The following is a 22,892-nucleotide window of genomic DNA, read 5'->3' as shown; positions in this document are numbered from 1 at the left end:
TGCGCTATCCATCCTTCAAGTAATGAGGGAGAACTCAGTTAAATTTGCTTCTTCTGGCAACTGTACTTTGAGTGTATCCTAAGGAGAGTTTGTGAGGTTTTATGAGTAGCTAAACGTAAGTTCATCTAATCAGAGTCAAGCACTCATTCCTAGTATAGAAAGACCAAAAGAATCCAAGGAACCACAGTGCAGTCTAGGTTTTGCCAACGGGATGTTTGTGATCCTGGGCAAGTTAGCTACTGCCTCAGGCCTCAATTTATTGGTCTATGCAATGAAGGCAGTTAAGGTGGATGATGGCTAAAGGGACTTTCAGCTGTATTCCAAGAACACGATTCCCCTTGCAGGTGACTGGCCTGATTGGTACCAAATGTTAGGACTTGATCAGCTCTTACATCACTGGCAATATCCCGGGAGGCCTTGGCAGCCACAATGGGGATGGCGTCACTTCTCAAGTCATAGCCTTCTTTCTTGGCTTCTTCCATGGCCTGACGATAGAAATTCTGAGGAAAGAAACAGCAATGTTTAGATTTCAAGCTCTCATTCTCTCTAAACATTTTTTAATTTTGTCAAAGGAAGACAACTTCTAGATACAGAATTACACTAGTGTGTTTGGCCTTAAATACATTTAAAAATTTTTTTACTTTCTGTTTATCCAAGCTATTTGGTTAAATGGAAATTTCTTATTCAGAAAACTTTAACATCACAACTTCTCTTTGTGAAAATTCTTACAGATTTTATACACTAAATCAATAGTTTTCTTTTTTTTTAATTTTTTTTATTTTTATTTTTTTTGACAGGCAGGAGTGGACAGTGAGAGAGAGAGACAGAGAGAAAGGTCTTCCTTTGCCGTTGGTTCACCCTCCAATGGCTGGCGCGGCCGGCGCGCTGCAACCAGCGCACCGCGCCGATCCGATGGCAGGAGCCAGGAGCCAGGTGCTTTTCCTGGTCTCCCATGGGGTGCAGGGCCCAAGCACCTGGGCCATCCTCCACTGCACTCCCTGGCCACAGCAGAGAGCTGGCCTGGAAGAGGGGCAACCGGGACAGAATCGGGTGCCCCGACCGGGACTAGAACCCGGTGTGCTGGTGCCACAAGGCGGAGGATTAGCCTAGTGAGCCGCGGTGCCGACCTTAAATCAATAGTTTTCAAATGTATTAGATTGTGGGGCTGGCGCTGTGGTGTAGCTGGTAAAGCTGCTGCCTGCAGTGCCAGAATCCCATATGGGTGCTGCTTTGAGTCCCAGCTGTTCCACTTCCAATCCAGCTCTCTGCTATGGCTGTGAAAGCAGTAGAAGATGGCCCAAGTCCTTGGACCCCTGCATCCATGTTGGGGATCCGGAAGAAGCTCCTGGCTCCTGGCTTCAGATCAGTGCAGCTCTGGCCATTGCAGCCATCTGGAGAGTGAACCAGTGTATGGGAGATCTCGCTCTCTCTCTCTTTCTCCCTTCCTCTCTCTACCTCTGCCTCTCTGCCTTTCAAATAAAAAAATCAATCTTAAACAAAAAATAAACATTCTGAAATAGTTTAAAAATGTACTAGATTATTCAACACATGCTCTTTTCATGAGACAGCCATAAAATATTGATGTATTTAATTACAGATGTGAATTCAGAACAATTTTACTAGTAGAGAATGTGATTATATAATAAAACAATACTATCACTATAAGCATGTGTCTATATCAAAATAGGGCTGAACTAGGATGATCCACTGTTTTGAATCTCTCTGTGTTAATATTGATTTGCCCTCTAGGCATTTATTTTGTCAACTCCTGGAAATTACAAGACACGAGGAGAAGTAGGAACCAATGGCTTACAAGCCAAAGAGGGAGAACTGACAAAATTCTATTTATTAATTTTTTTTCTGAGAATTCACAGATACTACCATAGTTGAGTTTCTGTAGCAGGACAGATGCACACAAGATAACACACAGGTGTTTCATAAGAGTATAGTTTTGAGAATCATGCATTGAACAAACTGTATACAAATAGTCTGTAGCTTTTTGTATTCGTGAACCACCTGCAAGAATTTTGACTGATTCCATATCCTCTTACCACATATAAGTATTTAAATTTATATTTTATAAATTTTTGAACATAAAAAGTAAAAATTTACTAAGTGTCTCAGTGAGATCTCTGTGACTTATGGGAGTTCATGATGCCTCAATTGAAAAAGATTTTAGTAGACATTCATGAAGTCAATTGTCTGGTAGAGTTCTGTTGTTTTAATAATCTTAGGTTTGCAGCACAGTAACCATGGGGGCAAATGTGCTTTTTTTCTTCTTTTAAAAATAAAATCTTTACATAATTAGTCAAATATTTTACCATGTTTTGATATTTTAAAATTTATTTTTTGTTATTTTGACAAATTTCAAACCTACAGAAAAGTTAGAAGAATGATACCAGGAACCCCAAACTATCCAATTTATTAATATATTTTCTACATCTGCCTTTTGTCTTCTGTTTTCCCCTTATTTTCAATATTTCAACCAACTAAGAGTAAACTGGAGTTATCATTTTCTTTACCCTTACATGCTTCACCACATGTCTCCTAAGAATAAAGACAGTTTTGTGTAACTGCAATATATTTAGCAAATTTAGGAAATTTAATATTGATATAAAATTACTATTTAATCATATCTTTTATTATCTAATAAACAGTGGTTATTCAATTCTTGCCAATTGCGTCAATCATGTCCTTTATAGTAATGTTTTTCTTCCCAGGATTTAATTCAAGAGCACAAATGGCGTTGAGTTGTCTGGTTTCTTTCCCCAGCTTTAAACCAGGCTTTTCTTGTTTTCGAGTAAAAGGAAAGTAGCTATGAAAGAGGAAGTATGGTTGTGTTCTTAGTAGACAAGCTGGAAGAGAGTATTCATGGAAGTCGAAGTTATGTTAACCGAATTCCTCAAATCTACCTATAACCGCATTCCCCCTGGAAACCCTTTGAGTTACCTCGAGTGAAGCTGAGGTTTGAAGGTGGCTTGTCTCTACACCCTGCTACAGAGATGTAGCACTTAAGTCACTCCACAACTGAATAATTTAATCTCTAGTTTCAGGTTCTCCCTTTCCTCTATTAAGAGACTCATAGGGTTTGTTAAAGTAGACACAAAACCAGTGGTAGACAGGCCTGGAAAAGGGTTTAGAAATCACTTGTGGTCTTAAGGGGAAAGCAACGAGGATCTACGAATTTGGAGGGCATTACTGTTCAGAGTACTTGTTAAAGCTAAAACTTCAATGTAAGGAAATTTCTTTAAAAGTGTGACAGAAATAATTAAAACTAATTTTCTCATTCTTATGTCCCATTCTCTAATGAGATTAAGAACACTAGAATAGTATCTGAAGTATAAATATGATTCACAGACATTACTATTTAAATGACTTAGAAGACCTAGAGAGATGCTATTGTGTGTTTATGGTGAGCAATACTGAGATGTGGAAGTCTATGTCTTTTTCAAGATGACATTTATAGGAAAAGTTAAAAAAATAAGACTAGGAGCAGGCATTTAGACTAGTGGTTAAGATGCCTACATCCCATATTGGAGTGCTGGGTTCACTTCCCAGCTCTTGCCCCCGACTCCAGCTTCCTGCCAATGTGCAACCCTAGGAGCCCATGATGATGGCTCAAGCAGCTGGGTCCCTGCTACCCATGGGTGAGACTGGATTAAATTCCCAACTCCTGGCTTAAGCCCTAGCCCAGCACCAGCCATTGCAGGCATTTGGAGCGTGAACCAGTATATGGGAGCACTCGTTCTTTCTTTCTTTCTCTCTCTCTCTCTCTCCCTCTCCCTCTCCCTCTATCCTTCTGTTTATCAAACAAACAAAATTTAAAATGTGAATAAATGTAGTATTTTGAGATAAAACTGAAAGGGTACATTTTTTTCTTAAAAATATCTAGAAATGTTTCTTTTGTAACTGGAGAGTCAAATACTTCATCTGTTGTATTTTTCCTTTGAAGAGAAATGCTCAGATATATCATTGTAATATCAATGGAAAAAACTCTATTTCAAGTAAAAAGCTTCCTTTTTTCCCCAACATTTGAAAAAGATTCAGTGCTTCAAAGAAGAGAACACATTTAGTTATCATCAAGGCTACATCTTAAAGCTTGTTGGGTAAGTCACTTATCCAAAAGGACTTGAATACATGAGAAGCTAAGAGATAAAAATCAGATATATTTGTTGTGCTTTGTTTTTACATTTATGGAATGAAGGTATCACTGATGATGGCCTGAGAATAAATTTAAGTGGGCCACTCCAAAGTTCAGTCTTCAGAAAATACTTCTTAGGTAATTAACAATCATGCTGTTTACAAAAGTAAATCCAGCTGAAAATTTTAGAATTAAAAAATAGCCCATGGGGGTCAGTGCTGTGGTGTAGCAGGTAAAGCCTCAGCCTGCAGTGCTGGCATCCCATATGGGTGCTGGTTCAGGTACCAGCTGCTCCACTTTCCATCCAGATCTCTGCTATGGCCTGGGAAAGCAGAAGATGGCCCAGGGTGCACCCTCTGCACCCACGTGGGAGACCCGGAAGAAGCTCCTGGCTTCGGATTGGTGCAGCTACAGTCATTGTGGACATCTGGGGAGTGAACCAGTGGATGGAAGACCTTTCTCTCTGCCTCTGCTTCTCTGTAACTCTGCCTTTCAAATAAATAAATAAATAAATCTTAAAAAAAAAAAAAAAAGCCCACTTTCCTCTCGGCAGTCTGGGAAAAAAAAGAAATTGCCTTCACTCACCTAATTGCCTTAACTCACCTCAACTCACCTTGACTCTCCTACAAGGAGAGGTTTAGGAGCTTCCCTACAGTCGGGAAGAAACTACTGCTGCCATAGGCAACATAAGCTTCTTGGAAGAAGTTCCACGGCCAAGAAAAAAACTGCTCATTCAATAAGGACTGAAGCCAAGGCCAGTCAAATATTCATGATCAGATTTATCCTTGACTTATCCTTGATATATTGATTATCTGAGAAAATCAATATATCAAAATCATATCTACTCCATCATGCTTGTCCTGATTATTTGATATAAGCCTGTCTGCTCTTTAGGGCTACATTATTATAGGCAAAAGGAATTAATATAGGTAAAATGATAAATTTGGACAAGTCTTAAAGATCAATTAAATTTTTCAGTAATCTCAAACTGAAGAAAAATCTTCCCTCCTTTATTTTTAAATGAAGACACATGAATGTGTAAGAAATTAATATTCTTCTTGAATCAACCAGATAAATTCTTGACTTGGGCAAGAGCAATTGTACAAGCAGCTATTTATACAGCACTATTTCTACACTGCCAAGATTTATGATGACAAGTTTAAGAAGACTGGAGACAGTTCATAAAAGGATGAGTTTTATTGTCCTCAGGCAATTTTGAAATGAGTGAATTTAGGAACGATCATTTCAGTTCTCATAAATAAACCCCAAGTTATTTTGGGCATATTAAATAAACTTAGTATTCATGGTGAATTATTAGAGTATAAAGGGAAGAAATTAAAGTGTGTTAAGCAACTATTTTGCACCAGATTCCACATTAGGCAAAGGTATATATTTTATCTCATTTATTTATCAAACACATTATTCAAAAAAGGCATCTTTATCTCATTTTATACATGAGGTAGCTGAAGAAAAACTCATAGGAGACATTGAATAATGATTTAATTTGAGAAACACAATCATTTTTAACTAAAATTATATAACTCAGTTATTAGTAGTTGACTTTGAGGGATTTTTTTCCCTTCTGATGTAGAGACAATTTTATCTATTTATTTATCTTTCTATCTACCTTTTAGATATATATTAATATGTATATTCAAGCTAAGATATTGAGCATAAAAAAAAGAAAACTCAGCTAGTTGGCATAATGAGGATTAAAGTTATAACTCTGACATTTCTGCATCAATAAAAATCAGTGTGGCCAGAGAGGAAATAAATGGCCTTACCTCACTGTAATTCATTTTATTTTGTCTTGCCAACATAATTTCAGGTGTGTCAGGCATCATATGGATCTGAGTCTTGTCTTTGTCCCAGGCTTCTGTGTATAAGCGCTATGAAAAATAAAAATGTTTGTTGTAAACAGGAGTTTGCAATTAAGAGATGATAACAGAGCTGAAAGCCAGTCCCCCTGCTATTTGTGTTATGTGCTCTCTGTTAACACTCTTCTTAGCCACTTTGATTTTATAGGATGTTTGTCATAACTAAATATAAATGTATTGTAATATACAAAAAGAAATAATATACAGAAAAGCAGAATGTGTCTCTGTGTAAGTAACCAGTCACCCTCAAATTAAATGAAAATCATACACACATCCATATCTGTATGTGGCTATGTTAACAAATCCTCCCCATGGTTTTTCTTCTTGGATATTTGTTGTTTAACTACAAATAAACCTGGATGTGCCATCTCTAGATTTATTTTGAATAAAAGTTATAGAGATTTGCATCTTGTTATTTCTATGCTTACCTAGATATGTACCCAACATGAAAGATGCCAAATAATCTATAACATACTTTCATAAGTTTTAAACAATGCGAACCCCAAATATAGGTGGCCTATTATAAGAGACATCAAAGCAAAAATTCTGCCATAGATTTTTGTAATTCTCAAGTAACTGAATAAGAACTCAACCAATCACTGGTATTTTAGATAGCAATTTAATTGGGTAAAGAAAGAAGACTATGTTAATCATAGGCATTTTTATCTCCTCCTACATGGGGACTCACCTTGTTCATATTGATGGCATTGTTCTTGGCCAGCACCTGTTCCAGAGAATCAGTCACGCTGGTGAACTTCAGCTTGTCTGGAGACTGGCGGTAGATGTTGTCACTCAGGATCTCTGCCGCTCTCTTGCACTTGACCAAATCCACAGACCCAATGGGGACCCAACCAATGCCTCTCAACCACTGGAGATCAGATTTATAAATGTTCTGGTGAAAGCAAACAAAATCAAGTATGACTGAAGACCTTATGACACTGGATTTCAAAAATAATAACAAAAAAAGACTGGAAAATGTTGCATAGTTAAATTTTATAGCCACGTCTTTTGAAATATGAAGGCAAAATTGGATATAGTCTCTTGATGTCATGCTGTCTCTCAAAAAAAATGGGGAGCAAAGAAAAGAAACATCATCCCTCTGAGGGCTGAGGGGTCTATCTAACCCTAGGCCATTGTCTATGTTTTACCAGAATAAGCATGGACACTGCAGATCTTAGGTACTCACGTCGCTCTGCAGATCATAGGCCTGCCGGGCGTGCATGACGTCATTCTGGTCAGGCAGGCAGGTCCACTGGTGCAGGTAGTTCTTGTAGTCTATGTCACTGACCAACGTCTGGCACTTCTTGGCCAGCACCACCCCCAGCATGTCCACTGGGCTGCTGAACTTGGTCTTCCACTTCTCAAAGTCCTTCTTGTACTCCCTGTCACTCTGGATCTTGGCCACGTGCATGGACCACATCATCTTGGGGTCATCCTTGATGTCCCGTGCTCCAATGTGGTGGCCAAGCTGCCTGCGGTAACCATCTTTGTATTTGTACTGAAATGAAAGTGGCCATTTCGAAAATAAAAAGTGAATAAAAAGAGATCAAAATCTCATTGATTTAAATGGCATGATTTTTAAATTAGTAATGCTTGCAGAGAAATAGAATTATCCGATTATCAGTTCATCTTCTCATCCTAAACTCTGATTAGACTTCACAGCAATAGCCTAATGGGAAGACAGGCCAAACTACAAAGTCCTATGGTTTGCAGACACTCAGTGCCTGGAAAGAAAGGCAGTAATATTTTTCACATCAATCAGTCCGTGTATTGCCTTTTCTTTTTCTTGGGCCAGTGAAATCAATCAACCCAGAAATCTTACATACAATATTGAGAATGCTACCCCTGAGTCTGTAGATATCCAATCCCCCACCTAACACACCCATCATCCCTCCCACAACTAGCCCTTCTGACTTTTACTGGGGCACTTGACTCCAAAATGGACAGGATCGTGTTTCCCTCTGCATGTCCTATCTGTCAGAGACAGGTGCTTGGGATTCCTCAAGTGAGAAAATGGGCTGAACACTGATCACAAAGCATTTTGCAGTTGGTAGCAATCAGGACCAACTCTGGCTATTTTCTCTCTAATTCAGGCAAGCCACTAATATAAATTTATAGAACTCTGAATTCTTCAAAGGACCCACTTCCTCCAGAGATACCTGTTCACCATTTTTCTGAGTTTTTTTCCCACTTTTTCTTTCTTTTGGTTTAAAAACAATTCAAAAGGAAGCTCTTAAAGTAACTTTTCAAAGAGCCGACAAAAATTACAGAGCAGGAGTTGGGCATTTCCCTTGACCTGGCTGTCCTGGATCTTCTTTAATGTTGAACCAATACATGGAGCCAAGGGATTTTTAAAAACTCTTTGGGCATTTTCTTTTCTCTGAAGAGCTATGCTATCAAAATATGGAGATAGGTTTCTCATAATAATAAACATTAAAATCACTGTACTCTGACTCAATCTTTATCAAAATTTAGGGTACCACCTCCCCATAGTACCTTGATATTAAAGTCTCTGGAGTTAAATATGTGAGTTTTTTCAAATAAAAAACATATCTTTGATTTAGGAAAACTGATCAGTAAGTGTGCCCTAACTGGCAAGCAGCTGCATCTGCCTGCTGTAATAATGATCCTGCCTCCCCAGCTTCTCCACCTACATAAATATCCGGGTTTGTACTCACGTCACTGGCGATATCTCTGGAGGCCTTGGCTGCCACAATGGGGATGGCGTCACTCCTCAAGTCATAGCCTTTCTTCTTTGCTTCTTCATTGGCCAGTTTATACAGACTCTACAGAAAGAGAGGCAGAGTTAAAAGACCAGGCAGCAACAATTTGAAGATTATCAAGTGACACATCATATAATTTTAGAAGGGATAAGAACTAGAAACAGTCTAAATTTCTCACAATAATGGAAAGTAAATAAATGCTATTCCTATGAAGAATACTATGCAGCAACAGAATTAAATAGCATATGGCAATGAATATTAATATCGATTGGCATGTTAGTCTATTATGTCATTATGGATTAATATCATTTGTATATTAAGTGAAATACATATAAACATAGATTAATATAATCTAGTAAAACATATCAATAGACAAAACACCAATCTGTATTATGCCACTAAGCAAAAAACGAATGGCAGAATATTTAATATAATGTGCACAAATAAAAATATTTGATTTCATTATCAAAATTTTATGACCACCAGGTAACATGTTCAAAAGCAAAAAAATAAATAAAGTACAACTTAAAACACAATTAACTTGACTATAATCTCAACTTTAAGACTGTAAATTTGAGAGGGACAATGCTGTGGTGTAGAAGGTTAAGCTGCTGTCTGCAGCGTGGGCATCCAGTATCGGTGCCGATTCAATTCCTGGCTGCTCCACTTCCAATCCAGCTCCCTGCTAATGCACCTCAGTAAGCAGCAGCAAATGCCCCAAGTACTTGGGGCTCCTGCACCCATGTGCGAGACCTGGAAGAAACTCCTGGCTCCTGGCTCCTGGCTCCTGGCTTTAGGTCAGTCCAACTCCAGTCATTGTGGCTATTTGGAGAGTAAACCAGCAGATGGAAGCTCTTTCTGTCTCTCCCTCTTTCTGTAACTCTGCTTTTCAAGTAAGTAAAAAATAAACCTTTAAACAAATTCTAAGTTTGAGAGAGCAGGAGTTGTGGTTCAGTAAGTTAAGCTACCAGCTGGGACTCTCAAAGCCATACTGGAGTGCCTGGTTCAAGTCCTATCTTCTATGTACCTCCTGTTCAGTTGCCTGCTAATGGGCCTGGGAGGCAACAGATGATGGCCCAGGTATTTGAGTTCCTGTCATCCACCTTGGAGACCCAGATGGAGTTCCTGGATCCTAGCTTTGGCCCTTGCCTAACCCTGGCTCTCTCAGGCCTTTGGGAAATGAACCAGTAGATGGAAGATCTCTCTTGCTCTCCCCCCTCCCACCCTCTCTGTCAAGTAAACAGATCTTTCAAATAAATATTTTAAAAATACTCTAAATATTGGTTATACCATATTAGTAAAACACACATCTGTAAAATTTCATTTTACTATTAAAAAAATCGTGATGAGGGCCGGCGCCATGGCTCACTAGGCTAATCCTTTGCCTTGCGGCGCCGGCACACCGGGTTCTAGTCCCAGTCAGGGTGCCGGTTTCTGTCCCGGTTGCCCCTCTTCCAGGCCAGCTCTCTGCTGTGGCCAGGGAGTGCAGTGGAGGATGGCCCAAGTGCTTGGGCCCTGCACCCCATGGGAGACCAGGAAAAGTACCTGGCTCCTACCATCAGATCCGCGCGGTGCGCCGGCCACAGCGCGCTGGCTGTGGCGGCCATTGGAGGGTGAACCAATGGCAAAAGGAAGACCTTTCTCTCTCTCTCTCTCTCTCTCTCTCTCTCTCTCACTATCCACTCTGCCTGTCAAAAAATTTAAAAAAAAAATCATGATGAGAGAGAACACTTCATCCCTAAGCTCGAGGTTTTCTTTGTATAAAAGAAAGAAGCTTGATTACGTTACCGCTGGCCTTCCTCTGTCCCTTCAGTCTCTGTGCCCTGGAGAGGTGCACTGATTTACTGATCATCTAATTAGCAGGGATAGAATTAGGGTCGGCCTCTGCTCACCTCCCCATTCTCCCTTTAGGATCAGACCTGGTGTCCTCTGTCCCTCTGGACTCCAGGAAGCCCCCTCCCCGCCCCGGCTCCAGTCCAGCTCAGCCTGTGCTGGGTGGGGAAACCTAATCCTGAGGTTCAGTTACAGACCCATTTGGCTCTCTTATAATTGCACCCTTTAATCTAACTTCAGTATTAGAAAACACTTGAGATCTTGACTTCTGTTTCTATTCCTTTATTTCCTAATTTTATTCCAGACCCAGGTGGGGAAGAGACACACATGATTTGAGGCCCCCCGGGAAAGGTTGCCAGCTTTTCTGAATACAAATACAGCATATCAAGTTGAACATGAATTTCAGGTAAACAGCAAATACTGTTTTAGTGCAAAGAATGGGCCAGTATTTTATCTGGCAATCCTCCCCCTTGAACATGCCCAAACACTATCCAGTCTCACTGACCCACACTGGGGTTGGTCACAAACTGGAAAGACAATAGGACTTCAACTTGCCTGAGGAACCCTCTAAAACTAACATTCAACCAGAGCAGAAAGTCTCGATGGACTGCATGTTCATATGAAACAGCCACATGTACCCTGAGAGATGAGGCTCAGGATCTCCGTAAAACCAAGTGTAGGTAAGCAAACATATGCATAGCACCACAGATTTTCCTCATACCTCGCTGTAGTTGATCTTATTCTGCCTTGCTAGCATGATTTCTGGTGTATCAGGCATTATATGGATTTGAGTTTTATCTTTGTCCCAGGCTTCTGTGTATAAACGCTGTAAAAGAAATAGGTTGATTTAAAACCCTTTGAAATAGGGATTACAAAAAATCTGGAGTTATAATCATAGGTAGTACAAAACTGTATAGATATCATATCATCTGGTACAGTTACAAATGCTGCATCACAGAATTATACCACGTACATGACAATATACCCTTCTTTCTTCATGTTATGATCATTGTCATGTATCCCTCTCTTTATGATACTAATATTTCTGTTTAAGAAAAAATAGCATATATGCATATTTAACTAAAATTCACTTCATATAAACTAACTAAAATATGCATATATGCGTATTTATATGAAGTGAATGTGACAAAATGTTAAAATTTTTAACTTTTAAAACTAATAGCCGGCGCCGCGGCTCACTAGGCTAATCCTCCACCTAGCGGCGCCGGCACACCGGGTTCTAGTCCCGGTTGGGGCGCAGGATTCTGTCCCGGTTGCCCCTCTTCCAGGCCAGCCCTCTGCTGTGGCCCGGGAGTGCAGTGGAGGATGGCCCAGGTGCTTGGGCCCTGCACCCCATGGGAGACCAGGAAAAGCACCTGGCTCCTGGCTCCTGCCATCGGATCAGCGCGGTGCGCCGGCCGCAGCGCGCCGGCCGCGGCGGCCATTGGAGGGTGAACCAACGGCAAAGGAAGACCTTTCTCTCTGTCTCTCTCTCTCACTGTCCACTCTGCCTGTCAAAAAAAAAAAAAAAAAAAAAAAAACAAACAAACTAATAAACAAATGTTAAAAGATAAACAAGTGAAATAAATTTTAATACTGTATTTTACATTAAAAAAAAAAAGTCATCAGCCACCTAGTTGGAAAAAACAAGCCAGATTTGGATATAAGGTATTTCATTGGAAGTTTTAGTCGTGTTGTTAGTTATCAAAGTTGAAAGAGCAATTGCAGATATTATTTAGAAGGTTTCAAGTGTGTGATTTTAAAGGTCAACATGACCCCCCATTGTCGTGGATAACTCTGATTCCTGCAAGCATTAATGTGTAATGCCATCTTTGAGCATCTTGGAAAAGCTTGAGGCAGCTGGGGCTCACCTTATTCATGTTGATGGCATTGTTCTTGGCCAGCACCTGTTCCAGAGAATCAGGCACGCTGGTAAACTTCAGCTTGTCTGGAGGCTGGCGGTAGATGTTGTCACTCAGGATCTCTGCTGCTCTCTTGCACTTGGCCACCTCCAGAGACCCAATGGGGACCCAACCAATGCCTCTCAGCCACTGGAGGTCGGACTTATAAATATTCTAAGCAGAGAAAAAAGGCAGAAACTCTTCATCAAGACCAAGAGACGTAGGGTAAAAATGCAAATAGAATTAAAGTGCAATTCTGTTTTCACAGCAATACAGTTCACCATACTAGGCAGACGGACAGAGGAACAGTGTTCAGAGATGACCCAGAAATGTCTCCTAACCGAATAAAGAATTATCAAACATTTTGGGCTGTTAGGAAAGAAGCGATCCTAGCTAATATCTTATGATTGTTTCAATGATCATTTCTACGTGCACAGGGAAAGAATGCCACTCCAGAGTGGGAGAAAAAACACACGGGCCCATACCTGGTCCAACAGTGACCACCAGGAATCAATTTCAAGCCTACACAAATGAAACACTGTGCAGACATCACAAGCCTCACTTTCTGAAAACATTGATGCTATGTAGAAATGCCATTAACATACTAATTGGAAAAATGGCACACGAAACAATGTGGGTAAATATGTGAGGAGGAGTGGGATTTTCCAGTGATTTGGGTTCTTACTACAATCTATGTATTTTTTCCTTATATTTCTAAATATTTCTCACGCTCTTTTTAAGGGAACAAAATGAAGCTGACATATACGAATGATGTAGAGCCCCTGTGTCCCCAGGATAGACCTTCGGCAGCTATAACATTGTCCAGGATTTATTGCAATAAGAGACCAAGTCATTGGTCCAGGATCCCAGGCCCTTCCCTACAAGTTCTCTGGATGGAGGCACAAACTCCTTTCTCGAATCATCCTGCCATGTCTTCATTTCTCACTTTAATTTTAAGCATGCTTTTCTGCTAAAGATTTTTATGTGCCCTCAAATATTCACAACTTGCACAGCTGCAGTATTAGGCCTCTGCTCAGTTCATTGGTAGAATTTCACCTGTAACAGCTACCAACTGAGAACATCAACTGGCATGTTTCAGCCTACATGAAAAGTCTTTTGGAACTGTCCTGTGTTGACTACTTATTGCCCTCGAAGGCAGAGCAGCAAGAATGAAAGCAATTGGCATTTTCCATCTCTGGAATGCTTTTCAAGTTTCCAATGCTTCCTACATTATTAAGATCACGTCAGAGTAGGAGGAAGGCAACCAGGAGTGGCACCTGACAGACAGATGGCCAGCAGCCCATCAACGTTCTCACTGTTTTTGCGCAGGCCTTTCCTTTTGCAAAACAGAGTCCTGTATGTTGACAGCAGCTGCTCAGTTTCTAGGAACAGCCACTGTGTTATTCCTCAAAGCCCTCTGATGCTTAGGAATTCCTTTAAATGTTATAATATGCATGTTGCAGGAAACATGCTTCTCACTCTCGGATTTCTGATAGAGCATCTGCTCCTGAGTAGCATCAAGTTCTGTCCTTGCCCTACCGCCCCTCCACAAAGAGGACTACATTGCTAAGAGCAAGAAGCATCAACCAAACAGCCAAGTTGCCTGCAGGTACAGCAACATCTTTTGTGTCATAAGAAAAACATTTAGTGTTGTGGCAGACATTAGCATTCAAATCAGTATAACCTTGTTTGTTTGACAAGTAAGTGGAGAAAAAAAACACTCCAGAGTAAATTTATTTCAAATAAAAATTTGTTGTTTCATTCCCCCTTACAAGGATAAAAGATAATGTCTTTCTCAGGTGGGCTCTGAATTCTAGCATCACTTATTCCAGTTTTTTTTTTTTTTTTTTTTTGGTAAGACTAAGTCCAGGTTGTAAACTTCACTTCCTCATAAGGACTCCTAATATATTCAAACTAAAGCAAGAATAGTTCCAATCTCATTTACTGAGTAATAAATCCCAGCATGAATTAGCCAACATGTTGTGTATAAAGAATCACTTTTCCTGCTGACGGAGTTTGTAGACTCAAAAGGTTTCCATAGCCTTGGTAGCTCATGACAAGAGCCTCAGGTGATTACTGACACCATAAATCAAAGCGTTAATTAAATCAACAGGAGTCCCTGTGTACTTGCTCTCCGTGTAGGACCTCTATCCTTAATGAGTTGTACTATGAGAATTAACAGTAAAACTAGTCTTCAAAGAGTACTTTATATTTTGTGTGTCTGTGTGGGTGCAAACTGTTGAAACCCTTACTTAGTATAGCATTGATATTCTGTATATAAATATAATTAAAAGTGAATCTGAAGGAAGAATGGGGTGGGAGAGGGAGTAGGAGGTGGGATGGGAGCGGGGGTGGGAGGGTGGGTATTGGGGGAAGAACCACTATATTCCTAAAGCTATACCTATGAAATTGATATTTATTAAATGAAAGCTTTCTAAAAAAAAAAAAAAAAAAGGAGTTGGCCCAATGTTGCTGGCTGAAGGCAGTGGAAGGGGGTTGCGAGCCAAGGAATGCAGCCAGTCTCTAGCAGATATCCCCCGAGGTCTCTTGGAATATAACTGCTGATATTGTAACTTCAATCTGGTGAGACCTATTTCAGATTCTGACCTCCAGAATTGTAAAACAATAAAATTGTATGAAGTGGTTAAAAAAAAGAATCACTTTTCCATAGCTAAATGATTTCTGTACACAGCTCCTGTACAATTGCTGTACTCACGTCGCTCTGCAGATCATAGGCCTGCCGGGCGTGCATGACGTCATTCTGGTCAGGCAGGCACGTCCACTGGTGCAGGTAGTTCTTGTAGTCTATGTCACTGACCAATGTCTGGCACTTCTTGGCCAGCACCACCCCCAGCATGTCCACTGGGCTGCTGAACTTGGTCTTCCACTTCTCAAAGTCCTTCTTGTACTCCCTGTCACTCTGGATCTTGGCCACGTGCATGGACCACATCATCTTGGGGTCATCCTTGATGTCCCGTGCTCCAATGTGGTGGCCAAGCTGCTTGCGGTAACCATCTTTGTATTTGTACTGAAATGAAAATGCACAAATCAGGTTTATATTGTAGATCCTTCGGGGCTATAAGTCTGCAAGAATTCTCTCACTTTCATAAAAATTTAATTGGCTTAAGCCCAACTTAAGCCCATATCCTGGCCTTTATCCTAGATGCTTCTAGAGGTGGTAAAATAGATGAAACTAATTTAATTGTGATATATATCCCGAATCACCCTTGGCATGATAATAAGGAACAGTTTGGCAGGTAAGAAGCGCACACAATGGGGAGAGAGGTCTCCTGTGGCAGTCAGGGAGAGGTCACTTGAACCAAGGAAACTGGTGAATTGGATCTTATAATAAAATCATAAAAAGAAAGGAACATACTTGGTTGTGTGGGTATTTTATAAGCAATACAAGGAGTGACTGGTTCCTACAAGCATGGAGTGCTCTACGGCAAGGACCACTTGTAGCAGCAACAGAGGAGAATTTATTATTTTTATTGGATTAATGCAGTTCAGTGGCAATAGCAAATTTTTTGCATCATTTTGAAAAAGATTCTACTAGTAAGGCTGATGTAGCAACTCAGATGGTAAGCGCGTCCTCCTACTACAGTTAGGAGTTCTAGCTTCCCATGGCCAGCAGTGCTTTTATTATTCCATGTCCATTGACTTCATCCTGGAATCTGAGCCAAATGTGCAAAATGTGTGTTTCCACTCTCAAAGACAATTAAGTTGATTACTCCTGACCTAAAAATCTGAAATCTAAAATGCTCCAAAACCTGAAAATTTCTGTGTGCAGACATGGTGCTGCAAGTGGAAACCTCCACACATGACCTCATGAGACAGGTCACAGTCAAAGTGCAGGCATGTTAGAAAGGTTATATGTAAAACACCACCGGGCTGTGTGCACAGGGTACACATAAAACATATATGAAATTTACATTTAGACTTGGGTTCCATCACCAAGATATTTCATTATGTACAAGGGATCGTCAAAAGTTAATGGAAGTAGTAGGTGTCATGGTGCAGCAGGTTAAGTTGCTGCTTGGAATGCCCATATCCCATAATGCAATGCTGGGTTAAGTCTTGGCTCCTCCACTTTCAATCCAGCTTCCTGGTAATGCATCCTGGGAGACAGCAGATAATGGCAGCCCCTGTCACCCATGCGGGAGATCTGAATGGAGTTCTAGGTTCCTGGCTTCTGCCTGCTCCAGCCCTGGTTGTTGGGGGGCATTTGGGGAGTGAGTCAGCTGATGGAAGATCTCTCTTACTCTCCCTATTTCAGTCTTTCTCTGTCACCCTTTCATAATGTTTAAAAGACATTATTTTCATAATGTTTTTTAAAAGTTCATGGAAAATATGTATTATGAAGAAACTATGAATAGATTTCAAAACTTTTTTACATAAAAATAATCTTATCTTTTAATTCCATTTTTCACAAACTATTTGAAGTCCCTTTGTATATGAAAATATTCCAAAATCTGAAAAAATCCAAAGCACTTCCTGTGTCCAGCATTTCAGATATGGGATCCTCAATGTATACAGATGAATCAGCAGGATTCAGTAGAGTACAGAGGAAAGGAATTAGGTCTTCTGGAGTCTCCACTTCCACTATCTGATGAGTTTGGTTTTGGGCAAGTTGCTTAAATAATCCACACAATTTGGGTAATGATGATATGTATATCCAGGGTTATTACAAAGACTAACTGGGATACTGCAATAAAGTTTGTAGCACAGAGTTCTCAATGCTGGTTAATATTACTTCATTATATTATTGGCACAAATCTATCTTCTGGAAGAGTCCAAAATATGAGGGTTTTCAAAAAGTTTATGGAAATGCATATTTTGCAAAAATTAGGCCATGATTTCAAGAATTTTTGTCCGTAAATTAGTTTATATTTTAATTCCTTTTCTCATGAACTTTTTGAAGTGCCCTCAGACGTAATCTAAATCACTACCTTGATAAATAATGTAAGAGAATATATCACCATATTCCAGAACAGTGGGACTTGATTTTTACAGCAATAGCCTGTTCCTTAAGAACTCCTGGGTCACTAGGAAAAATGACGGTTTAACTCTGCATGGCAAACCCCACACAGCCAGGACATTTGTTAAGGGTGCAGCTTGGGCAGTAGCCACCTCTGGTACTGATCGTTGTCTTCATAATCTTACAAGGTGAATTATAATAGCTAATGTCACATGCACTTTTAATACTGTACATTAAAATGTTCCTTATAACCAAGCCATGATTTTCACTGGGAGAACTGTAGTTTATGAGTTACACTTTCCATTAACTTTTCTAACTGCATAGTGATTATTTTTAACATAAGCATCTTCAAAACCTGAGCCCTTCATATAAATGAATCTTTCTCTGTCCTTGATGGACCAACTTTCACTGAAGATGTTCTGTCTCGCAGGTTACAAATCCCTTTTATAAACACCAAATTTTTCATTTCCCTAAAAACTAGGTTTCTGAAGACTTCCAGACCCATATATCAGGATAACTTCCACACCAACGCATCAGCTCCTGGAAAGTTCTCTTAAAAGATTTAGTTCAGTGAAAATGCTATATTTCAAGGATCTTGTACAGGGAGCAGAACTTACATCACTGGCGATATCTCTGGAGGCCTTGGCCGCCACAATGGGGATGGCGTCACTCCTCAAGTCATAGCCTTTCTTCTTTGCTTCTTCATTGGCCAGTTTATACAGACTCTAAATTTGGACCACAAAAACAGTCATATATTTAAATTCACATCCAAACTAGCAGAATATTGAAATAATTCACTAAATTCCCCACAGATAATGATGTCTATGATAGTCTAACCTCTGAGAATTCTAAGCCTTCTGCATTTTGGATAAAGTTAAGACTAAAATGACACAAACAACATTGCATCTTTGATTTTTATTTTAGAACTTATGTTAAATTAACTACATGTAATATATAGCTATTACATGCTGTTTTAAAATGTTTAAATAGTGAATCAAGTTTGAAAAGCACTGGAAAAATTAAGCTGAAACTTATGGACCTATGGTGGGAAAATCCAGATGAACAGCTGGTCATAGCAATTGATTCAATTCACATTTATTTAGCACTGTATCTGGCACTGTTCTGGGTACTTTAAATCATAGATGAAGATGAGGGGATGGACATTTAGAGCAGTGGTTAAGATGTCACTTGAGACACCTCATCCCATGTCAGGGTGCCTGGATGGGCGTACCAGCTCCACTTCCCAATTCCAGCCTCCTACTAATGTGCACCCTAGGAGGCAGCAGGCAATCGCTTAAGTACTTAGGTCCCTTCTACCCACGTAGGAAATCCCAACTGAGTTCCGGGCTTCCAGCTTTAGCCTGATTGAGTTCTACTGTTGCAGATATTTGGGGAATGAACCATCAGATGGGACATTCTCTCTCTCTCTCTCTCTCTCTGGTCTGTGTGTTTATCTTTCAAATAAATAAAAATTAAAAAAAAAAAAGATGAGGATGAGGCCTTTCCCATTTTCAAGGAAAAGTTGATAAGCTATGAAATCAACTGCTTAAAAGTCAAACCACAAGAGGTGATTTAAGCAGATTACTAACAAATAGCTCCAGGAAGGAGTAATTTACTCTGAACTGAGAACAAGAGAAGTTCCCATAGACCAGTGACCTTCTGAGCTGGATTTTCAATGATGAGTCAGGTTTCCAGAGACTAAGATGGCAGTCAAGGGCAAAGGGAACCACATGGATCAAGGCACCAGGGAGCAAATTCACAGTGGGGAGGCCCAGGGAGAAGCTGGTGCTTAATTTTACAGAAAATGGGGAACCAGCAAAAATCTTTGAAGAAAACAATGACACAGTAAATTTGCATTTTACCTTCCTGTCCTAAACGAGAAGAAAACACAAAAGAGTTGAACTAAACTGATGGTGAAAAGACAGATAAAGGAGCTCAGGCAGGCTACATACTCAGGATTTTTCCCAGGGAGCTGTGGAACTAGTGGCCATACAATAGCATCTCTGATCTTTTTCAACAGACTAAGCTGACAATCCCTGAAATACTGAGCAGAGGGTTATAGGGGCTCTTTATGTCCTAAAATTCCTGCATATACAATACATGCTTTTCTGTAATAACTAAGGACCTACAATTTGGGTTAAGCTACAAATTTAATCTTTTCTGATTTGAAAGCAGGATTTGATGTTTTTAGTCTGTGGTGACAATTAAGAGCTATATATACAAACACTAAAATTAGAGTCTGCATCTCCAAAATTACTTAAGATAGTGGTTATTCTAAGTAAATTATCTAGGTTATATTCTGCAAAAGATAGATTATAATGCTTACCTAACCTGTGAAATAATCTTTTATGGTTGGCTGGCACAAAGCTGGGAGAAATAACTAATACAACAGCTGAGATCATCTTAGATTTACAAAAATTCCCATAAGCTTAAACCCATAGCTTCAATCGAAAAAGAAACTGCATAAACACCCATGTTGGAACTGAGATTTAAATTACCATTTGCATACATTTAGGATAGAGAGAACCTAGCATTAGTCCATGTGTAATGTCTTTAGGTTGACCCCAGTTCCATGTGCACAAGCATTGGCATAACTGCCAATGAGCCCTGGCAGCACAGGGTATGCAATGTTGGCCAAATGTCCAGAGGAGCAAATATGATAGTTAATGATATTCTATATGGTTTTATAAATACACACACACACACACACACACATTCTATACCAGTCATTCCTCATGCACAATGTTTTGTTCATTTCTGAGTATCCTGTTTTCCTGGGGATATCCAGGAATTGGGGATATTTGGGCAATCAGAGGAGCTGGCTCTGTCCCTGTAGGTAGGCATAGATATAGACTGCACAACTTCAGAAGTCTTTGGATTTGCAGAAAGCATGTCCTGGGTCGGTCCATCAGCAAAGCACTTTCTGATGGAATTCTCCAGAACAAAGGAACTGACTTACGAGATTAGCTCCTTGTCACTGGGAATCCTTAAGCAAAAGCAGTTTAGCAACTTATTGGGTGGACACTCCTGCACTGGAAGGGAGGCTGACTTCTCTAAGCAACTGACTGTGAAGTGGGTAGGTGGCCCTTTGTACACTGAAAGTGAAAGGGAAATCGCCTTGCTCACGCACACATTGGCAGGCACGTTCATTCTGTCCCTCTTCTTTTCCTTCCTCTCTTTTTCCTTTTCTCTCTCCCTCTCCCTCTGTCATTTTGTGGTACTGTGATTTCAGTCCTTTACTTTGACCCACTAAATCCCAAGTTTTCAATTCTGCAAATATTTCAACAGCGTAATATTTATTGCAATGTTGCCATAAGTGGTATATTTATTGCTCAGTTTAAGTCCTCATAGGTGACCTACATATATGATGAGGGAATAATGAATAATCTTATATATTAAAAATCTTAAGCTGGCGCCATGGCTCACTTTGCTAATCCTCTGCCTGTGTTGCCAGCACCCTGGGTTCTAGTCCCGGTTGGGGCGCCGAGTACTAGTCCCGGTTGCTCCTCTTCCAGTCTAGCTCTCTGCTGTGGCTGGGGAAGGCAGTGGAGGATGGCTCAAGTGCTTGGGTCTAGGGGAGTGAACCAATGGAAGGAAGACCTTTCTCTCTGTCTCTCTCTCTCACTGCCTATAACTCTCTGTCTCTCTCTTTCATTGTCTAACTCTGCCTGGCAAAAAAAAAAAAAAAAAAATCTTAAATGTTGACTCTACAGTTTGAGAACAATATATCATGTGTGGAAAATGTATTTACCACAGTTAAGCTATAGTATCTAGCGGCACATGTAAAATACATATCATGGAAAAACTATGCATGAATTTAAAAAATAACTAAGCTTTTAATTCAATTTTTTCATGAATTTTTTGAACTCATTTATTTGGTCTATTGCTAATTTCCTAACTTCAAAAATTAATTTAAAAATGGTATACTTAATTTATGGTTACTGCTTAAATTATTAGTTCTTGTGATTTGTGCTATCTAAACAATTCTTATTACTCAAAAGTTGGACATTTATGATGGTGATTGAAATGCAAGAGTTTTTCACATTAGAAAAAACAAAGAACATTCTTTATAAAGCCGCTGTTTAAGAGGACATTAGCAGGGCCAGCGCTATGGCACAGTAGGCTAAGCCTCCGCCTGCAGCGCCAGCATCCCATAAGGTGCATGTTGGTGCTCTGGCTGCTCCTCTTCTGATCCAGCTCTCTGCTGTGCCCTGGGAAAGCAGTAGGGAATGGCCCAAGTGCTTGGGCCATGCACTCATGTGGGAGACCAGAAGAAGCTCCTGGCTCCAGATTGGCCCAGCTCTGGCTGTTGTGGCCATTTGGGGAGTGAACCAGTGGATGAGACCTTTCTCTCTGTCTCTCCCTTTCTCTGTCTTAACTCTACCTCTCAAATAAATAAAAAATCTTTTACAAAAGTACATCTGTGTGGAATAGATCCTTTGAAATAAGAGAATAATGCAAATGTCAGAGAATTAGCATCTGCTCACCTCACTGTAGTTGATTTTATTCATTCTTGCCAACATAATTTCTGGTGTGTCTGGCATTATATGGATCTGGGTCTTGTCCTTGTCCCATGCTTCTGTATACAAACGCTATCAAAGAAAATATATATACATTCATCAGGAGAAAGTTTCAGCAAATAAATTAGTAGGCATTTCAGGACCACAAGAATTTGAGAAACAAAGGAAAAGGTTACACATTTTATTCACAATAAGTAAAATTTTACACACATCTTTAAGTAATCACTTCACAGTGGAACAGATATGTTCAAGTGCCTACTGATACTCTGAAATGTATGTTAGCAATGAAGAGTGAGAAAAAGCATCTTTTATGCAAAGATTATTTCCCAGTAAACTACAAAACCATGAAACAATACATGAAGTAAAGGTTGAACTATGAGTGATATATATTTCAGTATATATATACACACACACATCAGATGGAAAGATAGATAATAACCTTTTTTTTCCTGCCAAGGGCCATTTGGATATCTGTGACATCACTCGTAGGCCATACAAAATTGTCAACTTAAAAATTAACCTGCTATAGATTGAATGAATTGAGTCCCACCTGCAGTTGCCTTGGCAGGGCCAGACCAAATGATTTTGCAGGCCTTATATGGCCCACAGGCCAGAGCTACCAAGCTGAATGTAAATTGATGATAGATAGATATGAGGGGTCTTCAAAAACCTCATGGAGGCTGGCGCCGCGGCTCACTAGGCTAATCCTCCGCCTTGCGGCGCCGGCACACCGGGTTCTAGTCCCGGTCGGGGTGCCGGATTCTGTCCCGGTTGCCCCTCTTCCAGGCCAGCTCTCTGCTATGGCCAGGAAGTGCAGTGGAGGATGGCCCAAGTACTTGGGCCCTGCACCCATGGGAGACCAGGAGAAGTACCTGGCTCCTGCCATTGGATTAGCGTAGTGCGCCAGCCGCAGCCCGCC

General features: G+C 40.1%; 1 protein-coding gene across 48 annotated transcripts in view; it reads right to left on the bottom strand.

Moving 5' to 3' along the window:
* NEB (nebulin) overlaps positions 1–22,892 on the bottom strand; it is a 217,416-nt gene that overhangs the window by 109,552 nt on the left and 84,972 nt on the right. For all 48 annotated transcript variants that reach the window (XM_070070870.1, XM_070070875.1, XM_070070876.1 and 45 more), the window contains exons 63-72: positions 21,941–22,045; positions 18,071–18,178; positions 15,192–15,503; positions 12,446–12,649; positions 11,296–11,400; positions 8,697–8,804; positions 7,205–7,516; positions 6,707–6,910; positions 5,926–6,030; positions 393–500 (exon numbers count right to left, since the gene is read on the bottom strand). In XM_070070870.1, the coding sequence (XP_069926971.1) occupies positions 393–500; positions 5,926–6,030; positions 6,707–6,910; positions 7,205–7,516; positions 8,697–8,804; positions 11,296–11,400; positions 12,446–12,649; positions 15,192–15,503; positions 18,071–18,178; positions 21,941–22,045 (1,671 nt within the window). The remainder of the gene's footprint in view (positions 1–392; positions 501–5,925; positions 6,031–6,706; positions 6,911–7,204; positions 7,517–8,696; positions 8,805–11,295; positions 11,401–12,445; positions 12,650–15,191; positions 15,504–18,070; positions 18,179–21,940; positions 22,046–22,892) is intronic.

The sequence above is a fragment of the Oryctolagus cuniculus genome, chromosome 3, assembly GCF_964237555.1.
Source record: "Oryctolagus cuniculus chromosome 3, mOryCun1.1, whole genome shotgun sequence".
Lineage (NCBI taxonomy): Eukaryota > Metazoa > Chordata > Mammalia > Lagomorpha > Leporidae > Oryctolagus > Oryctolagus cuniculus.
Note: the sequence above shows the minus strand (reverse complement) of the source record. Positions and strands in the feature narration are given on the sequence as shown.